General features: G+C 41.4%; 1 protein-coding gene across 1 annotated transcript in view; it reads left to right on the top strand.

Moving 5' to 3' along the window:
• The first annotated feature begins 7 nt into the window (after positions 1-7).
• The window catches only part of CPM (carboxypeptidase M), a 34312-nt gene continuing 9682 nt past the window's right edge, over positions 8-24637 (top strand). Inside the window, exons 1-2 of the mRNA XM_009870387.1 lie at positions 8-89; positions 21076-21173. Of these exons, the coding sequence (XP_009868689.1) occupies positions 21159-21173 (15 nt within the window). The 5' untranslated portion in view covers positions 8-89; positions 21076-21158. The remainder of the gene's footprint in view (positions 90-21075; positions 21174-24637) is intronic.

Below are 24637 nucleotides of genomic sequence, written 5' to 3' on the forward strand. Positions count from 1 at the left end.
CGCCGAGGAGTTGGAGGCGTTCCTGAAGGAGGTTCACGCCACGTACCCCTCCCTCACCCACTTGCACAGCATCGGGCGCTCGGTGGAAGGTAGGGGCCAAGGGCGGGGGCGGCAGGGGGAAACTGGGTTTATTTTCTTTGCGATTGGGACAAGCGTGGGTCAAGGGCGCTGCGGTGGCTGCTCTGATGGTGCCTCTCTCTGCTTCAGCCTCTGTGAAGTTTCCCTCTTGCTTAAGCCTGAATAACGAGCTCTGACGACACGTGTGGCGCTTCAGCTAGGACAGAAGATCTCCCAACACCTATTTTCTGATTTTTTTTTAACACTTCTTTAAAATTGGAAACCTCTTGAGTGGCAATTTCAGAATAAGAGCTTAAAGCCGTGTGGTAGCCCGGTTTGCGAAGTGCCCGTTCTAAGGTGGGGCTGTAACTGGAGTGTGTGTTTTCCAGCTTGTGGGTATGTTAAAAATATCTTCTCTTCTGGCTTTACCTATTATTGCAGTAAATCTGGACTGGCTAGAAAAAGGATTTTTGGATGCTAATCCAACAGCTTGTGTTTTAAATGAAGAGTAGGTTTCCAGTCTCAAACCATACAGGAAAATTTACTGAAATCAATAATTGCTTTTCTGGCCTTATATAGCTACTTGAATTTATCTCTCTCTGATTGGTGCTTCCTTACAGTAAATTTGTAGAGAAAAGAAGAACTTTTTCACTTATTTGAACACATTAGGAAGTTTACTGTTTATTAGCGTATAAATACTTTAATGTCTACTTATACACAAAAAAACCCCAAATTTCAATTCAGAAAATTAAATTGTTTTCCTAACAGGTATAAAACTTGATGAGGAAGTTCACTCTTCAGGAACATCTGCTTCTGTAATCCCATTCCATACCACTGTAAGGTGACAGTTGTAGCATCTATTACCAAATCTATGCTTGTGTTTAAAAAAAAAAAAAAAATCTAGAACCTCATAGGAGGATAGTAATGGAGAATGATAATCGTTTCTTTTCATACCTCTTTCATGTGTTACTTTGTCTCTTCAAAATTTTTAAATATAGTTGTATTTGTATGGGACTTTCAACTTTTAGTTGAAAAGAGGATTCTATTTCAGTGAGGCATCTAACAGCCGTCATGTTGCTGTGGGTATGTTATCTTGTTTCTGTGCATGTCTCAACTCATTTTTTTTAAAGTCTCATGAGAAGGCTCAAACTAAAGAAGTAATCTTAAAGTTATTTAAGTTGTGTTCTTGGTTTTATCAAGGGCAAGATCATATAGGATTGTTATTCATCCGTGCAAGAGAAGGCTAGTCCTTTAAGTACAGTTCCCTCCAGTACAAACTACCTATCATCCACATCTTCATTTTCTTACCTTGAGGGAACTTAGCTAACATTTTAATGAAAGGACTTCTCTGGCATGAACTCTGCCAGCTTATCTTTGGGCAGGTAGGACAGAATCTTTCATCTAACCCAAGAGACTGAAATTTTGGCTTTTATGTATCTAGACATCTGGAAGTTGATAAGATGAATTGTTGAACTTTCTAAGTTCCCCGAATGTGAAAACGGTAAATATATCATCTCTTGGCTGTGATTGAGCAATGCACTGAGACTTTATTTGAAGTTTTAGTATATTGCCTTCTGCTTTGCCAGACTGCATGAGGCTCTCCCTTGTTCTGCCAGCTACATGTCATGATTCACAAGAAGGTGATCAGTTATGCTTTTTGTGTGTCCTGTGTGCGAGAAGTATTCCTCTGAATGGAAAAGGTGGGCAGTGGAAGCCTTGTCAGTGCCATAAAAAGCAGAATGTCTGTGAAAGACGTTCAGTTCTTCTCTATTCTTTTCTTTTTTCTAAATGTTAAAAAGTTTCTACCTCTGTTAATAAACATGCATTTAGAGTCCCCTGAACTGTGTATGGAACAGAATTAGGTGGTGTTTTGTTCGTTGGTTTCGAGTTGGGTTGAGGTTTTTTCACTCAAATTAAAAGAAAGTTTTGTGACAAGAGTGGTTATATCATATCACTTTTGTGAAAGTGAAGTTTCAGCCTTGGTCAATGAGCTAAATTTCGGTTCCTCTTCTCTTAGATGAGATGACAAAACCAAGTATGTGTGTATGCACACTTGCTTCCTTGTATGGGTTTACTAGTGTTGTCCTGCTATCAATTAAATAAACTGTGATAGCAAAGTGTATTTATTGGTGCTAAGAAACAGAAATTAATTTAAATATTATAAAAGTGAGATCAATGTGATGTAGTAACTTTTCTGTTAAGCTGTGGGCATTTCTGATACAGAAATTGTTCATATTAAATACCAGGCTGTATGGAAGTGTTGATCTACTTGAAAGTAGAGAGGTTCTGCAGCAGAATCTAGATAGGCTGGATTGCTGGGCCAAGGCTAATTCCATGAGTTTCCATAAGGCCAAATGTCAGGTCCTGCGCTTTGGCCACAACAACCCCCAGCAGCGCTACAGGCTTGGGGAGGGGTGGCTGGAGAGCTGCCAGCAGAGAGGGACCTGGGGGTGTTGATGGACAGCCGGCTGGGCATGAGCCAGCAGTGTGCCCAGGTGGCCAAGAAGGCCAACGGCATCCTGGCCTGTATCAGGAATGGTGTCGTCAGCAGGAGCAGGGAGGTGATCGTTCCTCTGTACTCGGCTTTGGTGAGGCCCCACCTTAAGCACTGCGTCCAGTTTTGGGCCCCTCACTACAACAGGGACACTGGGGTGCTGGAGAAGGAGCAGAGGCGGGCTACCAAGCTAGTAAAGGATTTGGAGCATGTGTCGTACGAGGAACAGCTGAGGGATGTGGGGCTGTTTAGCCTGGAGAAGAGGAGATTGAGGAGAGACCTCATCGCTCTCTACGACTACCTGAAAGGATGTTGTAGCAAGATGGGGACTGGTCTGTTCACCCTAGTGGCAAGTGATAGGAGGAGGGGAAATGGCCTTAAGTTGCACCAGGGGAAGTTCAGGTTAGATATTAGGAAGAATTTCGTTACTGAAAGGGTTGTCAGCCATTGGAACAGGCTGGCCAGGGGGAGAGGGTTGTCAGCCATTGGCACAGGCTGCCCAGGGAGGGTGTTGAGTCACCGTCCCTGGAGGTGTTTAAGAGACGGATAGTTGTTGTGTTAAAGGACGTGGTTTAGTGGTGTTGATAGGGCTAGGAAAAGGTTGGACTCAATGATCCTGAAGGTCTCTTCCAGGCAAAACTGTTCTATGATTCCATGGAATTCTGTGAATCAGTCTGGTGGCTATAAAACCACCAGACATAATTTTGCTGTTATTATGAAGGGCTATTGTTCCCATGTTATTCTGTAGTATAGGTTTTACTTCAATTTTATCTAATAATCTAGTATTATATACTGCCATCTAGACTTGGATTATGAAGAATGTGAAGTAAAGGCTTGGGTTCTGACTGGCATGTGTAGACATGGAACTTTGTATAGAAACCACTCCTAGATTCCCCAATGTGAAGTGTGATAATAGGGACCTGTGTATTACTGCTTCAGAAAGTGATTGCATCTAGTTCTTCAACAGAAATATCTAAACATTCTTCATGTCAAAAGCCTCACATGCTCTAGGCAAAACATAAAGTAATTTAGGTCCGGAGGCCATCTAATTTGAGCTCATGTTCAAAGCAGGGTTAACTCAAAAGTTAGATTATGATCTTTAGGGCCCTCTTCACCCAAATTTTGAATATCTGCAAGAGTGGCGATTCTACAGGGTCTCTGGGTACCTGATTCAGTGCTAGTTGTGGAAATGTGTGTTCTTGCATCTGATTAGAATTTCCTTTGCTGTGAGTTGTTACCGGCCCTTCTGCTGTGTACCTCTAAGAAGGGTCTGGCTATGTCTTCTATAATGTCCCTTTAGGCAGTGGAAGGTTTTAGCTGCAGGATTTAGCTGTATCCCCCTCTGGGCTAAACAGCCTCTTCTTGGATGTGGTGTGATCATCTCAGTGGCCCTCTGCTGGGCTTCCTGCAGTGTGGTGGTGTCTCTCTTCCACCAGAGAACCTGTAGCTGGACACAGTACTCCAACTGCAGCTTTACTAATGCTGAGCAGAGGGGAATAATAATTTCCTTCAAGTTTCCAGCTTATGTTCTTGCTGATGCAGCCCGGCGTACAAGTTGCCTTTTCTGCTGCAAGAGCACACTACTGACTCACATTTATCTCATCCACTTGGATGTTCCTTCCACACCCTGTAACCTTTAGGTTGCAGAACTAACCAGTCTGCGGCCTGTACGAGCATAGAGTTGTCTTCTTGGGCTGATAAACCTGATGTGGAGTTCTTCCATTCCAGGTGCAGGACTTTGCATTTGCCTTTGTCAAACTTCGTGAGTTATCTGTGGAGAAATTCCTTCAGCTTGTCAAGGCCTCCTTGAATGGCAACTCTGGGCCTGATGAAGATGTGGAACAGTATCAGCTTCAGTACTGACCCTTGAAGAAGCTGCTAATAATTTGCTGTCACTTGAACCCCTGATTACTTGTCGCAGCCAGCTTCTGACCTCACTGTAGTCTGCTCATCTAATGCAGATGTTTCTAGCTTGTTAATGGAGGTAACATGAGGGAGACTGAGTACTGGAAGAAGCTGCTCAGGGAGGTTGTGGAGTCTCCGTGTTTGGAGATATTCAGAAGCCATCTGGACACACTCCTGGGCAACCAGCTGTAGGTAGCCCTGCTTGAGCAGGCATGGCTTGAACCAGGTGACTTCCAGAGGTCCCTTTCAACAGCTTCTATGATTCTGTTGAAAGCCTTGCTAAAGTCAAGGCTAAAGGAATAAAGTGCTTTCTTCTCTACCACTAAACCAGACATTTCTGCATAAAAGGCAAGCAGTCGAGTATGATTTGTCATGGATAAATTTGAGGTGAGATTTACAAAGTGTGTTTATTAGAGGTATGTAGACGACTACTGTAGCAATCTATGCACCAGAACCGGTACAAAAGTCTCAAACTAAAAGATGCCCAATCTGTTTTACGGTGGTTTACATCACCATCTGGAACTTTGTTGCCCCTCTGCCAGATTGTTAGGAACATCTCTGCTAGATTACTTGGAAGGATGTGTTCTAGACTGGCAGTGGCCTGTTCAGTCTCTGTCCAAGTCCGTATATGAAATTTAATTATACATCTTGTCTGTTAAGCTGTTAGCCTTAAATGAGGGGAGAAGAAGTTTAAAAAGATGTAGCTCATTGGCTGACAAAATTGTGTTTGGTCTAATTCTGTAGATAACCCCAAATCCTTCAAGATCTGTAGGTGATTTGTACGTTGGTCAGAGGCATGGTCTGGTCTTATAAGTACGCAGGCAGAGCTGTGCGATGGCCTAGAAAATACCTTGTTCCTCTATATTGTTTCAGATGTGTTGTTGAATAAGCTTATGAAAGTTCTTTGGCAGAAACTCTGTTTTCTAATATGCATAATATCCAACCTCGCTACAGTGTGCGCCCTGTATAATAATAGAGGAGGCTGCAGAGCTGTGTCAGCACAGAGGATGGGATCTGGTGTAATCGTATTAGCATATCCTGCCTAATGCCACTCCAGTGAAAAACAGACTGACTCTTCAGTGTGCTGTACAAAAAGCAGTGTGCATTAGCAAAAAGAAAATATTTGACGTACGGGGATGATCTGTGGCTTTTCGTCATTCAACATACCATGCTGTTGTTGCCCTTTGAAAGGAGAATGAGGGTGGTGGGAAGCAGATTTAAAGGTTCTGATAGAGAGACTGGATGGCCTCATTAGGAGAAGACAGAGAAGCAACATGTAAAGAGCTGAGTAGCTTTTGTAGCAGATCTCTTTTCAGATATATTCTGGATTCAGATGAAGTGATAGCATGCCAATTACAGCTTGGTTTTGATCTAGTTGTCGGGAGGCCAGTCTGCATTTTTAGAATTCTGATCAAATCAGAACAGTTGTAAACATCACCATTAAGCCAGATCCTGCTTACTGAGCAAAAAAGTAGCCTTTGGTTAAAGTACCATTGCCTTTTTCTAGCGAAGGGCTTCAAAGTTGAATTAATCAATTAATGTCTCTCTGGCAGATTCTATCATGGGAAAGACAAAAAGCAAAACAAACCAACCAGATTTTTATTTGCTTTTGTTAGAAGTGTTCAGAAAAAGCTTCTTGCAAAGAGCTGTCCTGAAAGTTTTTTTTTTTTTTTTTAGGTGAGAACTATGTGGTTTGATCACTGCTTAGTGTTCATTCTGCTGCTTAGTGTTCATTCGCTCACTCTGTTGCCCTTGAACTGGCACATTCCATCAATCATCTTTGCTAACTTTACCTAGTCCAGCAAAAAAAAAAAAACCCAAACAAACTCAAAACTCACTTAGTCGAGTTCTGCTGTCCCTGCTCTATAAACAGAGAGCCTGAAGCATTTGGGGAGTGTGTGTGGTTGGTTGGTTTAGTTTTTGAAATTTGAACAGGACTTCCCTGTGGCTGTGTGCATAGAGGATACGATGTGCTGTGAGGAAGGTGTTCTCAGCAGGCCCAGTTCCTGAGTGGCTCAGACAAGGGGCCTGTTGGAGCTCATCATGTCTCCTTCCTGCCTGCATTCCCGGGTCTCCTTCCTTGGAAAACAGAAGGAAACGGCGTGTGCCCATGTTTCCATCTGATAAGCAGCTGTGAATTCAGCAAAGAGCCTCGTTGGGATATTAGGATTGAGTAGTGCAGTTGGATGTGTGTGCTTCCCTGTTAATAGGGTTCATAGAGAACCTGGGCAATTAACCTGTCCTGGGCATGATTCTGCACAAACGCTGTTGGAACGTGTGCCCTAAGACATGCCAGGGTTCAGTTTAAATGTCCTGACCTGATACAATGGGATTGATATTTTAGGTGTTTACAGCAGGCTGTTGAATAGAGGAGACCTGACTTCAGGTTCATTGCACTCTAATGGCAGTATTTAATAATAAAAGGCCGAGTATTTTACTTGTCTAGTCTCTGTATTGATAGTCTGTGTATGTGGCTGAAAAACTATGTCTGTGTGGGGAAAAACAGGAACTTATTTTCAGACATTTCTTGTGATACAATATGGAAGGAGCTGGAGTTACTCCCATCAATAGTAAAATGGAATAGTCTTGAAGTAGAAGTGATGGATTCCTCAACTTTAGACAGTTTTAAGGCTCAGCTTCACAGGGTGCTGGGCCATCTCATTTAAACTGTACTTCTTTACCTTAAAGGGTCGGACTAGATGAGCCTTGAGGTCCCTTCCAACCTGGTATTCTATGATAAAATGCACTGAAAATGTTATTGAAATTGCATTAGAAACACGTATATTCTGGATGTTTTTACTTTGTTTAAAGTACTAGAAAACAAGTTTTACTGCTAGACAAAACAAAAATGAGATATGTATCCATAAAATGGAATTGATCTTATTAGGTTAGTTTCAGGAGTCCTGGCACTCCTGGATTCAGATGAAGTGATAGCATGCCAATTACAGCTTGGTTTTGATCTAGTTTTTGGGAGGCCAGACTGCATTTTTAGAATTCTGATCAAATCAGAACAGTTGTAAACATCAGCATTAAGCCAGATCCTGCTTACTGAGCAAAAAGTAGAATGAGAACGTTATATGTAGTCCAGTGTACCTCAAAGGTAGGTTTCTCAGTGTTATCCATTATTAAATGTTTGACCAAATTAAATGCAAGCATCGGTGTATTTAAAAAGAAGGAGTTAAAAAAAGATTGTAAAGATGACTCTTTTTGTCTTGAAAACAAGTAAGTTGTCCAGAGGAAAATCCACAGGAAATACGATGTCTTTAAAGAGAATATTGCAATTATTTTTTCTTTGGTTACATGACGTGAGGTACGCTTATGTAGCGGAGTATTACCTTCTGTTGTTCCATTTGAATGACTGCTGCAGATGGCTTTCCTCCTGTTTTGAATCCTTGATAATGTCTCCTCTTCCCTTCCCTCCTCCTCATCTCCCACCCCACAAATTTCCTGAGGGCTATGCGCTGCAGGCTCAGTGCAGAAGCATGGCATGTTTGGAGAACATAAGCATTGAGATTTTCAATGTTCATTTTTAGAAACAAGAATAATGAGACATATCCCACTCTGAGGGCCTCATTTGCTAAAGTCACTTGGCTCAAGTCCAGAGTTTTATTTTAAAGTTGACTTTCTAAAACTTAGTGTGATAGTTGAACTTTTCCCCATTCTTGCTTGTTTCTCTTCTGGTTTGATTTTTCCCCCTCTGTGTGCCACTTGCTCTTTTGGGTCTCTTCATAATCATCTTCATTCTAGTCTTTCAAGTACTTGTGGCTTATAAATATATGTTAAAGATTCTAGGTGGGTTTATATGTTGAAATGGTATTTGGGTTTGTGGATAGCCTTGATCTTAACAGCCTTGTAAACTCTATTTGCAGCACGTTATGTGAGTCACTGATGGGAAGGGCAAAAAAAAAAAAATAGCAGGGCAGGGAGAGGACTGGCTCCTTCAGGTTTATTTAGTGAACATTAAGCCATGACTTTAAAAATAAGAAGTATTACCCTGTATTTTTAGAAATTTTCAGCATCCAAATGAGTTCTACTCTAAACCATGTGCCGAAATAGAACTCACCATTACTACATTAGCCTTGACTTCTAAGTCCATTTGCTCCAACTGAAGCTAAAAAGTTTTTAAATGTTGAAATGTAGTTTCGTATTTCATCGGACTTCATCCTCTAGCAATGTAGTTGCTAGAATCAATTTAAATGGGAATACTGTGTATATCTATGTACAGGAGAAAAGCCATTGCACTTCTACCTCCTGTAGTAGTAGTTTGACTACTATAGTGTGACGCAGTCTTCTGATAGCCAAGTACTAAGATGTTCGCCTGATGAGAAAAGGATTTAACATTACTTTCCTGCAAATGTTTCTTCTTATGCAAATAATTTAAAAACAGTATATAGCTTGATCAGCATCAGAAGTTTAAAAGATTGATAACTAAAGGCTCTTAGAGATGCAGTCACTGACTCTTAGCATGTTCCCATTCTCTTGCAGTGAAAGTAAAATAATTTGCTTAGATCTTCTCTTTATGCTTGCCGTGAATTGGTTGTTCATCTTTGTCTTGCCTTCTATGCTATATCCTACACTTTCATTATTATTTTTAGGTGTATAAATATTCGTGTTGTGCATTTTTTTTACTTAAATGCATGTGCAAACATAAAAGAAATTTAAATACAGTTCTTGCAGAAAATCTTGTGGGAAGGCTTTTTCTGTGAAACCTGCCATATCAGAGATTCCTGCCCCAGCCTAAAAACAAAACAAAACAAACCAACCAGACAAAAAAACCCACAAACAAACAAAAAACCAAAACAACAATAGAACAACCAAACCCACACTGATTTCTCAAACAACTGCTTGAGAGGGACCTATCTTAGCCATGTAGATCAAACACTTCTTGTATAAAAACTGTTACCTAGTACTGGAATCTTTTTTTTAAACTTTAAAATGGGAAGATCTGATTTGCTTAGAAATGGTTCACTGTTCCTGTGAGCAGCATTTACTTAAAACCAGTGTTGTGGGAAGAGTCACTGCTCTCCTGCCTCCTCTCCACCTCTTTGTAGTTGTCTAGTGGCAGCATATATTTGTCAGACGTTTCTTCAGAGCAGTAAAGGTCTTAACCCTGCAGCCTTCCTGTTTTCCCTCTGCAAGATTTTGCAGCTTTTCATGCTTGTTTAGAAGTAGACAGAATTGACAACTGGATGTTGTAATTGACACCAGTGAAGTTAGCAACGCTGGGGAGCTTGTGTAACATAGACTTAGCAATTGCAGATGATGGGAGCAGTTTTGATTCTTGTCACTCTCTGTATCCTTTAGCTGGTGTTGAGAAAGTCAGTATGTAGAAGATGTTTTTAAAGAAACAACCAAGCACAAAAACACAGGGCTCACAAAGAGTGGTGTACAATGGACAGATAAATTTATGGGTTTTTTTCCTCTCGCTTCTTGTAAAATTCTGCTTTACTGAGCATTGTACTAAATTTTAGTCACGTAAATAATATGTTTGATCATGAAATGTGGCTTGTGATCCTTTGTATAGCTCATAACCCTATTGACTCTTATTTCAAATTACTTTTTTTACGTAACCTGGTGTTGACTTGCACTGGTCCTAAATAAGTATTTTCTTCCTCAGACTGCTGTCTTTTGGATGCTGTAGAGTAGCACAAGAAGAGAGATTCTCCAATAAAGAGAATCATGAGATGGACTTCAGTTTAGTGTCTTTATTAACTTGTTACAGCCTGTATTTGCTGGTCTTTGGGTCATGCTACAGGATCTATATTTCTCTGAGTAGGAGAAACGGGGTGAACATTGATATTAATGATCAGCGATGTGAGCTGAATTGCCCTTGCAGTACAATGTTGTTAATTTTTAATCACAGACTTAAAAAGAAATAAAACTCTTATCCTATGCTTGTGTTTTACCCAGATGGTCAGTCTGTCTGCATTCTCCTCTGACTTGAAGAGAACACGGTAGGACATCCCTCTAACGCCACTTCCAGAGATGAGGCTTTTTAATAGAGAAGTGTTTTTCTAGTAGCTTTTCATTCACATCCCACGAAAGAGCAGTGCACCTTCCATCCCTTCTGGATGGCCTTTCTGCCTAGGCTCTCTGGCTGTAGCTACTAATGTTACTGATTCTCAGGGCTGCCTAATTAAAGCTTTACTGTGTGTAGCTACCGTATGGCTTATTGTGCTCAGCTAGTTCCCATAAGTACATATGGAGACCTGCTCGTAATTCTTTAATTAGTGGATAGGCAAGATGTCGCTTCTTACCCTGAAGCGTTTGTTCCTTAGTCAGTTGTTCCATGTGTTGTTTTGCATTGAAGTGATACCTAGATTTATTTTTTTGAGGCTGTTTGCTTTTTTTGGTGTGAGGTTTTTTTGTGGGGTTGGTTGGTTGTTTTTTTTGAATGAAAGCTAGATGTGCACAAGATTGGTAGTTTTGCTTTCAGAACTTCTTATGAGTTAGTAGCTACTGGAGATGGATATCAATAACGCACAGGGCTGCCCGTAGCTCTCTTTCCTTTCCCAGCTGAGATACTACCCTCCCTGTAATCTAATTCACTTCTGGCACGCTTCTGTAGAACCAGGCTTCTAAACAGCGGTTCAAATGTGAGGAAAAGATTAGAGGATGCTTCTAAGCAGACAATTTTGCAACTTGATGTCTAGGGCTTACTTTTTTTTTTTTATGGGAATGGCAGTTGGAATTACTTGATAAAATGGCTGTAGCTGCTGCATTACACTGAGCTCACAGTGGATTTACAACAGCTGAGTTATGGTTCCTGTTTGTTCCCAGCCAATGTGTTCTACATCCATGAGTCTGACAGCTACCTGGGGCATTTAAGCAGAACTCAAGCAAGCCTGCAGAAGTCACGTTTAGCTGTCGAGGGTTAGGGCTGGATTGGCCACTAACACAGACAGATGCTCTCTAACCCCCTCTTCCCTCCCCAAAATGGGAAGGAAAAGGAAATGAGGCAGAGAGACTTTTGAGTTAGAGAAGAAAAACTAGAACAGCTTTAATGAAACAATAGAAATAACAGTGAAATGAAAAAAATAATGAACTATATTCAACTATAGACAGTAGCCCAATATCAAACCTGACTGCCTCCCCTGATAGCAATCCTTGCTGATGCTGCAGAGCAGGAGGCACTGGGGCAGCCCCAGGCTCAGCGGCAGCGGCAGGTAGACAGTCCATAGGACAGGAATGTCCAGACCAAAAGCAGGAGATCAGACAGAGTCCTCTCTGAACACTGGCCATTGCAGAAAAGGGCCGAAACTCTTGTGATCACTCAATTTATACTAAATATGACGTATATGGGATGGAATACTCTTGTTGGTCACCTGTCCTGTCTGTTACCCCCCCGAGGTGCAACCTTTTACTTCCTTGTGACCCCTCTCACTACCCGGCACCCCCAGCGTGGCACACAAGAGCCAGCCGTGGCCTTGGTCGCTGTAGGAATAAGTATCAGCAAGAGCCTTTCTGCATCCCAGTCCCAGGCAGCAACTGCAAACATCAGGTGTTATCACTGCCAGTAGCACACACTGTCTGCAAAAACATGCTGCCGACTTCAGAACGTGCAGCCTTTTAGAAGACACTAAACTGCAAAGTAAAAATCACTAAACATAACTGGGTTTTTAGCTAACCCAGGACATTAGCCTAAAGCTAAAATAAAAGCAAACTGTGCTTTCAGTAAGAAATGTAGTCCTGCTGTGTCAGGTTCAAATGTCTGGTCTGGTCCAGTATTCTTTTTCCCAAGAATAGCTAGAGAAAAGTCTAGGAATAAGGTAGGCACAGAATAATACTTCCCCACTATGCACTTCTAGCAATGTGCAACCTGGCTGTTTTGCCAATCTGTATTTCCTAGCCATGGTGGACCTAAAGTAGGTTAAAGTACAAAGCTTGCCTTGATGCACAATTACATTAGGCTGATCTCAAAATCCAAAAGGAAACACGAGCCACCAGAACATGTTGGGACAAAATTGCTGTTTGTAGATAGTAATGCTTCCTGAATTTCAGCTCCTTGTAGTGTCTGTTGCCTTTCTTAAAAGGTGGTCACTAATGTTTTTAAGGAGACATTTTGTTACCCGTTTTGAGAGAGAATCTGGAAGTGACTGGTTGAGCTAATGCAGCTTGTTAACTGAACCAGAGACAGATAATGATGATAAGGATTGGATTATTTTTAAAAAGTTAACTACCTTGCATTCTTTGCCCTTCAGACAATTCAAGCCTGTAGGACTCTGCTTGCCAGTGTTGAGATATGTCTTGTATGGAGCTTCCTATTCTCGAAGCACACTTAATGTCTGGGATCTGCCAAGGGTGTTTGCAGAGCAAATGTCTTGATGAGGCACTTGAATGCACTGGAACTTTCAAAGTGCACCAATAACTTCTCAGCCATGTAGGAACCACAACCTGTAGTCTCCTGGTTTTCTACTCTCTCTTTTGCCTTCAAGTGGCAGGGATAGTTTCAGCCTCCTCTGTCTCTAGTGGTAAGAGGGTAGGCCAAATAAAGCTGTTGAATCTGGATAAATGGCACATAAAAAAAAACTACCTCCCTTCTTTTGCCTGGCTTTTATAAGCAATCACTCTGCTCATGATGATCCAGTGGTACTGCTGTGAGTGGATAATGTTACTTTATTTTATGGCTTTTTCAGAAAATGAGTAGGTGCATACCAGTTTCATACCTTTCTCGGAAAATAAAGCACATCTTCAGAATTAGGTCTAAAAGCTGTGTGGTAACAGAAGGAAGAATTGGCAAAAAGGAAAAATACTCTATTTTGTTTTTTCTGGGAGTGATTATGAAACCAGTGGGGAAAGCCTGTTCAGGCTAATTCTATACATCTGTGGTGGTCTCTTCTCTGAATAAGGTTAGTGTATATTAATTTAAACCCAGTATTCCCTTCTGGGTTGTTTTGTTTGGATTTTAGAAGTTTATTTTTATCTCTTGATTTGTGTTCAAATAAACTATAAGGTACTGTTGTAGACACTGTGTTCTGGATAGGCAGTTTCTCATGTTCCTGTGTATAAAGAGTGATTATGAGAACTGGAAATGGTACAGTGTCATGAGTCACGTATACGTAGGAAAGAAGGAGTTGTCGTTCTCATAAGACACAAGTCCTGTGAAAGTGTCTAAAGCAACTATGAATGTCCTATTAACCAAAGATTTGTAAACTCTCAGGAAGATAAGCAAATACATGAACCATGAACAGTTTTGACTCACTTCCCTTCTCAAGTGCTCCAGTTACAAATAAACAGAATCTAGTTTGTTTGGTTTTGTTTGTTTTGTTGTGGTTTTTTTTCTAAGTCATTGGTCATTATTATAGTACTGACTCTAAATCAGATTGACTGGTGTAATCTCCAGAAGTAGATAGGTGCTTATTAAATAGTGGGAAATTGTTACTTTTTTTTTTTCCTTTTTAGAGAAAAAGAGGTAGCCTTATGCCTTTAAGAAGGACTACATGGGAGGAGAGCAGAAGCATTAACTTTGTCAGTGGTAGTGCATATGTTGCTGAAACATTCTGAGTCCTTCATATCTCAAGAAACAAATTGGCTGAGATGGGACTGTATCCCGGTTCGGTCCCCATGTGTTGCCTGATCTAGTTGAGAGGCGTCCCTGCCCACGACAGGGAGGTTGGATTAAATGATCTCTAAGGTCCCTTCCAGCCTAGGCCATTCTATGATTCTGCGTATTCACATTGAGAAAATTGACACGTGGAAATACAGAGCACAGGATGGGCCTAACATTTTGGAATAGAATTAAAAAACACTGCACAGGTACTGTACCAATTAGTCTCTCTTACTATTATCCTCAGACAAAGTGTTTGCTTCCTTATGAATGATTTTTGCTCTTTCCAGTAGTTCAAGAACAGTGTGGTTAGAATACTTCTCGCTAAGTATGATCTCTCTTACAGTCTCTCCATTAAGCAGGATACTTGGGGAAACAAAACAAGTAGTAAAACCTTTACCCTCCTTCCCAAATAAGAAGTGTTGTCAGTTTGGGATGAGGGCAGGGGATGAGGGATTAAAGTCCTGCTGGGACAAAAAACCATGAGGTCTCCAGCTCACTCCTCTCACCCCCATTTCCACAGTCATGTGGAGGGAGACAATTCAACTAAAAAGAGATTAAGGATAGGGAGGGTAATAATCTACCATTTAAGGTGATGGGTAAAGAACCAGAGTGACTTGGGGAGAAAAACATGGATTTCATTCACCACAACCACTTAGGAAGTAGGATAGTGAGAGGAATACATCAGTAAGTACAACTTAATCTTAAGTACACTTTGCCCCCCTTCACCTCTCCCATCTTCCTGGCTACCTTCCCCCCCATCAGTGCAAGGGGGGCAGGGGGTGGGGGGTGCAGCCCATCTGGCCATTACTTGTGGTCCAGGGCAGCTTCTCCTTGAGAAAAAGGGCTTCTTGCAGTCTCTCCTCCCTGCTGCGTGGTGTCCACCTCTTGGGAGGCAATCCTCTTCCTCCTCGGGAGTCCGTCAGGGCCACGGATCGCTTCAGGCACATCTCCCACTGATGCTCGGTCTCTCTCCCCTCTCGCAAGGGGCTCCACACGTACCGCTGCATCCTGGGTATTCTTGCTGCCCTCGATTCCCCCAGTTGGCAGGCAATCACCTTCCTGCCATCTCAACCACCACGGGGCTTCAGGGGAAGGTCCTGCTCCAGCAGCCTTCTCCCTCTCCTTCTCCTCTGGGACTCTTCTCCTCTTTCGTCTCAGGGTGATATTCTTGTGTTCTCCTCTTGCCTCCCCCTCCTCCAACAGAAAATCTCTCCAACATTTAAGACAGGACAGCTCAAAACAAGACAAAACCCGAAAGTGAGAGAGAGAGAGAGAGAGGGAGAGAGAGAGAGCAATGGGGTCACCTCTTAAATACCTTGATGGCAGAGGTGCTGATTGGGCTGGCCCTGGTCTGAAACAAGTCCAACTCCTACCTGGGAGTGGGGGAGGCTGTCAAAGTTTCACACGAGTCTACGCTTGCTTTTACAGAAAAGCACACCAGACTCAAACTGATGACAGTGGGGCGTGTGGCTGTGGTAGACCTGCTGTCTGATATGACCTTAGACTCCTTTGGATTTGTTTCACTTAGCTGTGCACCATGCCAGATGTTGACAGATGTGTCTGGTTAACATATGTGATTGATCTGTGTCATTTTAGTCCTTCAAAATACCTTGAAGGCTTTCTTACATTTAAAGCATCTTAGCTTTTCTTGGGATACTGGCTTTGTTCATTACTACTGCTAATCCAGACCAAGTCTTTAGATATCTTTTCGGTCTCAGTGGACCATGACAGCGTGGTCTACTGAAAGTGAGGATAAACTTTTCACAAAAGAATCTAATGAACTACAGTTGTTCATACATATGAGTATCTAATCCCAGCTTCAGGTACATAGGTTATTCTGAGTATAAACTAGAGATTTAGAGTGTCTGTTTTCTGAGCAGACAGCTCTGGCCCCTAACTTAGAAAATTTGTATCCCCAAAGGATACATTTATATAACTTACAATAATCTGGAGGGTGCTTTATTCAACAGCCTGGCTAGATTAAGCTCACATATTTGTTCATGTTTGTAAGGCTACTTCTGCAATGCTGCTATATCAGTCATTCTGATTAAACATTTCCGGTTATATAAACAATGTGATGGTAACCCAAATGCTGTTAGAATCTGAATTGAGCCATGTGTTGTGTTGGGCAGTCCCATTGTGGAAGACAAGTTCCAAAATAGCTTTAACGTTTTCCAGCTGGAATAGGTGATATCAAATGAGAGCACCACGGGGCAAGGATGCTGCTGGGGCTTCCTTAGCAAAAGGGAATTGCTCCTTAAGTCCTTCGTTAGCTGTGGTAGTGTTTTGCCAGAAGACAGTGGTGCCCCACCGTTATCGTGGAGAAACTAACACTTTGTCTTCATACTTAAGCTTGGAAGTACAACACTACGCTACAGAAGCATTTAATGTCTTTGTATTTCCATCCTCTTGCCTATGTACGCACACAGGCAGTAACTCTACTCCTGTGTTACATGCTGACAGTACTGAGCTTTGCAGGAAATACAAGTACAGATCAGAAAACACAAAAGCCGAAGAGTGGTTTATGTTAGCACGCAAGCAGTTTTACTGCGGATGTGATTTAAAAGTTAGAAGTGATAAAGCCAGAATTGATTTCATCTGTCCCTTCCTGCAAGAAAAGGGACTTTATGTAGTAATAGACGTGGTTTGACTTAAACTTGGAAAATAGGTGTGAAATGCAGCTGGGAAGATACCCTGACATAGTTCTGCAATGAAAAGACAAGTGTAAAGGTGCCTTAGTATCTTGCGTAGTAACAATTAACCTAGATTTACACTAGTATTACAGGGAACCAGTAAGCATGGAGAATCCCAAGACATTGCAGAATATATTGCCAAATGCAGTTAAGGAATTACTTCCAATATTAGTATGCATAGTTAAAGTGGATTAAAGAGCATATGAGAGATTATCTGGGAATTGTGGTATATCTACAGAAGAATTTATTTACCAAGGAGTGACTCTCATGCCATCCTGTCTCCGCACAAAATTTTGTGTAAGTAATGCAGATGCTAGTTATTTGCATTGTTTCTCTTTCTTCTGTCAAACCATAGTTATGTAGTGGTTACCCATGCGGTGGAGGCTGTTACAAAAACCAGCTGATGTATTTATTTCATTACTGTTGGTTGGTCTTCTCATCACAGAGCCTAGGCTGAAGCCCAGTCATTTCACTTCATTTCCTAGCCATAACTTTGTTTGAAATGACAACGTTCTTTTCATAAATGAAGCTGTAAAGAACAAAGTGAAGAAAAGTGGAAATAAATTTCAGAACAAAACAAACCAGGGAGTGCAATCCAGATGGCAACATCTACAAATGATTGGATTTGTTTCCCGCTAGATGTGGATATTTAACTTCTGTCTTAATGCCCAGTTTTCATAGATCTGTTTAGAATACTTATCCTATGCCACTCACTGTGGCAATGCTAGATAGAAAATTTTAAGACTGCTCGTTCTACTAGAAGCTGAGCGGTCTGGCTCTGCTCCAGTACAAGTCTTGTTACTTGTACTGTTAGAAACAGACATTTGTCTTGATTACTTGTAGTTCACTAATTAGTTGAATTCAGTTCTGGTTTGGCAGCGAGAAGTGGCTTTTTGATACACATTCAGTTGATTCAAAGCATGGGAGGTAGCTTAGCTGTTCGCTTCAGGTACAAAACCAGAGTTATCTAGGCTTTGCTGATTAAAGAAAACTTTATCTATATGCTGGATCTTTTTATATGCAGTAAACTGCTGCTGTACGGAAAGAAATCTTGCACCATCCCTCACAGGTACCTTATCCAGTACTGCAAGCTGAGCAGACCCAGGAATTTATTTTAATTGTTAATTGTAGGTTTAATACTTCTCCCAAGCTGGAAATGCCAGCTTGGAAATAGTATTTCAGTTCATGGGAGTGTTTATCATTTAGATGGTCCTCACACAAACTATAAACATTCTAAGCACTCATGCTGGAAAGACCAATTTAAATCAGTACTTAATGCTAGTCTATACTTAGCTCTTCCTTGTGTTTCCCATGAGTACAATTTCACAGTGATAGCAGGATTATTGAGCACTGCAAGGCACTGGAAATCTCTTTTATTTTGAATTTTTTAAACTTTGAAATCAGAATACAATATTCATTGTAGAAAGTCTTAAATGACAGAAACTGCTGTAGTATTTTAGCTGTTCGTTGACTCTCATTGCTTTAGTGTATCTATAGTATTGAATTGATGCCAGTGCTGCTATGGGGAAATGGTGGAAGAGTATAGCACTGTTGTATACTGGCTCATGAGATGCTCCAAAAAGTCTGTATGCAATGGACGTGGATGTCATCATTGCTAGTAGCTGGGTTTGAAATGATCCTTGTGATCGGCTTCCTTTCAAATAAAACCAGGGACTAATCTTAATGTCCAGTTATTCTTGAGTTAAGATGCTTCATGTTCTAGGGACTGCAGTATTGTTTGACTGCTGTGATTGGATGTTATTTTATATATTAGATGACATTTATTTACAGAAAAGTAATATAAGTGTAGTAATGCAGGATTGGGACTCTTGTAGGAAATTGTAGGATCTTGTAGGATTGTACTCCTGTAGGAAATCATCAAGGATTTGAGGAAGCTGTTGTTTTTAATCAGCACTTTGCTCACTTGATCTGAAAGGGCTTTTTACATGTAATTCACTGAACCCGTTAGCTCTGAGACAGTTTGAAGCCCTCTCCATGTGGCTGGTACTCACGCTGATAATGGGCAGTCCCAGAGCTGAATGAATTTAAAACCTTATGGAAGGCATACACCTCCTCTGTGGGGACTGGTGCGTTCTGCAATTTAGATGTATCCACCTCCATCTAGGAGAGAGCTGGGATGCCATCAGGTCTCCAGTATAGATCCTTTGCTCCCTTAATCTTATAATTCACTGCTGACTTCTAGATGCTGGATGTGCTCTTTGGCACTGCAGCTTGGTCTGGCTAGGGAAGCTGCCCACTGCAGGTTTGCAGTTGTGATCTCAAGTTTCAACTGAGGCTGCAAACGCAAGCAGCCTTTCCTCTTGGGAAAGGCCCTCATATGGCAACTGACAAGCCGGGAACCAAGGAGATGCATCTGAAGTTTCCTTCCTGTAGAGTGAAGGAGAGCTGGGAAGAGTGGCTTAGGGGGCATAAGGCCAAAGAATCACAGGAGCCCCCTGGAGGGACTTCATTGCAGGTTGCCTTGGATAAACTGTGGAGAGGATGACACGTTGCAGAGATAGAAATTGAGATTGTTGTCAATGCTTGATTATGAATAGGAGTAACATTTTTTTTTATTGACTAGAATTTATTTTTTGTTTTCAGTTCCAAGCATATACTACTGCAGCAAGGCTTGTCATCTGTTTTCACAGAATTGAAGGGTGATTAAGGTTGGAATGGACCTGCAGTCTTGAGGGTTTGAGAGCAGAAGGGCTAGGGTGGTGGGGACTGGTGAGGAGGATATACTTAAAAGCTAGCTTCTCTGGTTTCTTCACTCTGTAACTTGTCCAGACTTAGAGAAGTCAAACTTTTAATTTTTTTTAAATGAAACAGTGGCTCTGCATACAATAAAGCCAAGTAACTAACTTCCTCAGACAAGCGCTTACCATGAACTTATTTTTAAAAGTATGGATTGCTTGCTCTTATTGACTTTCATTAAAAGTCAGTAGCAGCATGGCACAGCTTTGGGTGTAGCGTATGGATGTAAGGGCTGAACGCCAATGTCTTCTAGAGTAACCGTGTAAAATTAGGGCTTTCTGAGACCGCTCCTTGTTGAATCTGTCTGCTTTCAGTACTGTCTCGTTGTTTCTTGATCCTAAGCCTGAGACTCTGATTTAGCCCATTAAGTGAGAATTTAGTTTGGCAACCACTGTCTTCATTTTCACCTGTCTTGCAGTTGTTTCAGTGCATCTTGTAGTGTTCCTTCTGTCCTCTTCAACTTTTTTCTCCCGTTCCTGAAGGTACTGCAGTTGCCACAGCAGCTGTACTGTGAGAGTCATGGCTTCCACCTCTGGGAAATTGTTTCGCTCCAGAGTTTATTTACTGCAGATCTCGTGGTCTGCAAAGATTTAGGAAATAAAGCTTTTTATAGGACTGCACATAGTAGCACCTACATTCTTCTTCCTTCTAAGTAACAGTGATGGCTGCACTCAGAAGAGGCAGCTCACAGGACCCAGCATGCCATGTGAGAGAGGCAGGGGTGGTAGGCAGCACGGAGGCAGGGTCTGGCTGATCTACAGGCTGTGACTGCTGTTACCAGGGTACAGGCTCAGTTTCGTTGCTGCCGTCTGAAACTAGAGCTTTCCACCCCGTTGGGCAGCCTAGTGGGAAGGGTAGTTTTGCAGAGGAAATCTGAAATGCCACATTACTAAAATCAATAACCAAAAATGAGGACTTCCAAAATATGTGTTTGGTTTGTTATTAAAGCTCAGCTTCTTGTGCAGCTTTAGTGGTCCTAACTAATACTTTTCTTGTAGCTATTAATTCTTTCCCTGCTTTTTTTTTTTAATATGTCTCTAATACAGCTCTGCCCAGTATCTCCTGTTTTTTCTGAGCAGTAACTCATGAATGCGTTTAGTTTTTCTGTATTGTCTTTAATATAAAAAAAAATAAATCTTTTTTCCTTGTGACAATGAAAACCTCTGTATGTTCTTCAGAAAATCCTTATGATTTAATATTTTTGGGGAAAGAGTTTGTCTTATATCTTAAATATTCTTTAGTTGCTTTTTGACTTTGCTTGACAAGATTTTGCTTGCTAAACTTAATTTGAAAAATGTTTATTTTATATGAAAAAAAATACCTTAACCCCTAACTATATTCTAGCACTGGTTAAATGCTTTTGAAATTGCAGGGTTCACTAAACACTTTTTGGTCAGAAAGCAAAGTATATTTGTTCTTATAACTAATATAGCAAGTATTCATGGAATAAAAATCCTATAGTCTACTTTGATGTGCTATATATAGGATTGACTGGACAGCGATGAAATATGAGAATTTGTGTAGTGGTCTTTAATGACCAATTCTTTTTTTTTTTCTCTAAGGTTTATATGATTTTACACTTGTTCATAAAAATGTTTTTTCCCCTTCCCCTCTTAAAGGTAGAGACCTGTGGGTTCTTGTTCTGGGGAAGTTTCCAACCCATCATAAGATTGGCATTCCAGAGTTCAAGTATGTTGCTAATATGCATGGGGATGAGGTACGTTTCAACTTTTGCAATGTCATTTATACGAGATAACACCAGAGGTTTAGAGTGAACTTCTCTCAGATCTGTGCTACTTGTTATTGAGGTACGTTATACCTCAAAGAGGACCTGCTACATGTGTATTTCTCGAGAAATTTCAAGAATAAAGCTCCCTTGTTTTGGTGAAAAGGCTTTAGGAGACCTTACATCACAGTAAAGAATCCTACAATCCTACACCTAAGACCTCTCAAGTAGAGAACTTTGTCTTCTCCATATGAATAAACTCAGAGGATTTATCTTCCTTGGCGGTGCGTCAGATGTAATAGTAGCTTGTACATTATTGTCACCCAGGCATGAAATATAGCTGATACAACTCTTTGAATACATCCTAAGATTGAATAATAATTTGCTGTGAAGCACCAAATGATGTATTTTGGGAAGAAAATTTCCCATGGGAATCACCCAGGAAATACCTAGATTTGCGTGAGACACAAAACAAAAAACAATTTCAGGATTACCTTGCTCAGGAAAGAATGCCCACTTAGTAATGATAAAGAAGAAAACAGTGATTATGAACCTTCCTGGTGTAGTACATGAATCTAAACCAGAAAGATTCAAAACTTCACTCTTCATAATATTTGCTTTCCCTTATTCTTTAGCTTTACGTGCTTATATTAGTCATGTTAAGGGAAAGGTTAAACTATGCAATATATTTCTATTCAGTCTTTAATGTAAATAAGTCAACATAAATGGCAAGAGTTTTATGTGTGTCACACTAGACTGTGAATTCCCCAAACTAAGAACAGGTGTAATAGGAAGTGTATCCTGTGCAAAACAAATCACAACCTATTGCTATTACCACTTGTGTGTGAGCACCTTTACACCTACAGACACTTGTGACGTTATGTTCCAAGAATTTCCACCTTGTTTGATGGTGGCCATGCTCAAAGTGCTGCTGGGAGTCAGGCTGCTTCGGAATTTAACTATGTGGGAGGAAGCTGATTCATGGTTTCAAATGGGTATGGGTGTTACTGGAAGCCCAAGATAAGGTTTGCAACTCCTAAAACCTGGTGTGTGTCAGCAGGGCAGTCCAGGGTGCCTGGAAACTGAGGCTCCACGTGATAGTCCCTGGAGACTGCTGAAGGGAATTGCAAACCTATGGCTAGAGATGCCCCAGCTTTGGTGGGAAAGGGATGAAGGACAGGATATGATCTCATCCAGAATGGCCTGGCTCTCAGCTCAAACACTGCCAGACTGCTCAAAGTCACTCCTCTTACTGAAACCTTCACCAATTAAGTGCTCGTTCTGTTATTGCTGCCCAGCTGGATACGTGCAAGGAACTTTGGTGGAGACATGCACTGCTTGCATATCCACAGGGTCAGGAATTGCTGGAGATCAGGCAACCTGGATCACTGCCTGGGATCTAAGTTTTTATATTGACTTTGAGGAAATGAGTCAAGATTTTTTTTTTTTATTTTTTTTTTTTAAATGTCTGAGTTTGAGCAGAGTTGATCCTTGAGCTGCCGAGGTACCATATAGCACAAAGTCCCGTGCTGCGTTCTAGCTTGTTCGTTAGACCTAGGGAAGATTCTGAAAATAGAGCTATTCTTCCTTTTCAGGCCCTCGTGATGGCCATAGAACCACAGAATGTGTTTGGTTGGAAGGGTCCTTTAAAGGCCATCTAGTCCAACCCCCCTACAGTGAGCAGGGACATCTCTACTGAGATCAGGTTGCTCAGAGCCCCATCAAGCCTGACCTTGAGTGTCCCCGGGGATGGGGCCTCCACCACCTCTCTGGGCAACCTGTTCCAGTGTTTCACCACCCGCAGAGTAATGAACTTCTTCCTAACATCTAATCTGAATCTGCCCTGCTCTAGTTTAAAACCACTGCCGCTCGTCCTATCACTACACACCCTTATAAGCAGTCCCTCCCCAGCTTTCCTGCAGGCCCTTTCAGGTACTGGAAGGCCTCTATAAGGTCTCCCTGGAGCCTTCTGTTCTCCAGGCTGAACAACTCCTGTCTTTGTAGGAGAGGTGCTCCAGCCCTTCGATTGTTTTTTGGTCATAGACTTTACCTAACTTTTTTTTTACTATGGCTATAATGCACAGTCGGTGTTTGTTTTTCCTATCTGACTGTAAATGTATTTCAGATGGCAGGAAATGAATTCCTCATAAACAGAAGCATTGGAGAACTTGAGTATTTTGCCCATAAGTTAAGATTCTGTTGGATTAGCCACTAGGGACAGATTCACCTCCTCCTATAACATCTTAAGCAGATAAGTTTTGCACTAACTGTATGACAAGCTTCACCTTGTGTTTCACAATCTTTCATAACTTAAAATTGTAGGATTATGGCTTCACTGATCTAGTTAGGTCTTCTGTACACTTCAGGGATGTCTTCCATAAATGATACAAAGTGAGGAAAGTTCTGTTTTCAAGTGTTATTTGGTGATGCTGCCCTTCTAATCTCTTGTGATCACACAAATGCCATTTTTGTTTCCTGACTTAGCTGGCCAGCTGCTCCTAAAAGTTAGGAGGGACTCTGAATTGCATGTGTGCAGGCTGTTCACACATGCTGCTGGAAGAAAACCTAGGTTAGTTGGAGAGCTGCCCAACAAGGAAGTTCTAATAAAATAATGTGAGTATACAATACTAGGAAGAGAGTAGAGTATTATTTTTAGAACTGGAAAGATTTTTTTTTTTTTTAAAGAAGGATAATTTTTCTTAATGTACTGTAAGACATGACCAGCCAAGGTCTAAATGATTTTATCTTGTGATCAGCACTGCCAAATGGAGTGGACTTTTGCCCTGGATCTTGAGGTATGCAGCACAATACTTCTCCCACTCTTTCTGCGTCTGTATGAAGTTGGACACCATTTTTAGCAGTACTTTTTGTTTAGCCCAAGCCAGGTTAGAACTGACAATTAGAGGCACTTCAGTCACTTGCAGCTATGTGAGACTTTAAGCAAAATGGCACAAAGTGCATAGGCCTGTGAAATGTCGATGAAATCTGCACTGAGGAAGGTGAGGGAGAGGTTGCCTGCTGTTCTGGTGCAGCTCTCACTCTGAATTCGGCAGCAACCTCTCTTGTCCCTGGCTTGTACTCTTAGTTGAAGGATCTGCTCCTCAGTGTGTGCACTCACACACTCCTGTCTGGGGCAGAACTCATTCCACTTAACACAGGCCACGACCAAACGCCCAAACACTCCTAAGTCGTAAATGGAACTGAACTGTCACCTTTTGACTGGCTGTGCCGGTGACTTGAGTCCAGTGTACACAACTGAACCATAGTATCTGCTTAGGAGGCTGTTCCTAAACTAAGTGTAGCACGGCAGGGAAACTGTTTAAGGAAAAGCGTGTCTGAGCAAAGTGTAAACTGCCTGGGTGTTTCTGCTTGTTCCTTTTAATGCATTAAGTGTATGGCTTCCCTTAACTTTCTGCAGCTATAGTGTGAGCCATCACAAGATAAACTCTTTGCCA

This window comes from Apaloderma vittatum, unplaced genomic scaffold, assembly GCF_000703405.1.
Source record: "Apaloderma vittatum isolate BGI_N311 unplaced genomic scaffold, ASM70340v1 scaffold10455, whole genome shotgun sequence".
NCBI classification, from domain to species: Eukaryota; Metazoa; Chordata; class Aves; order Trogoniformes; family Trogonidae; genus Apaloderma; species Apaloderma vittatum.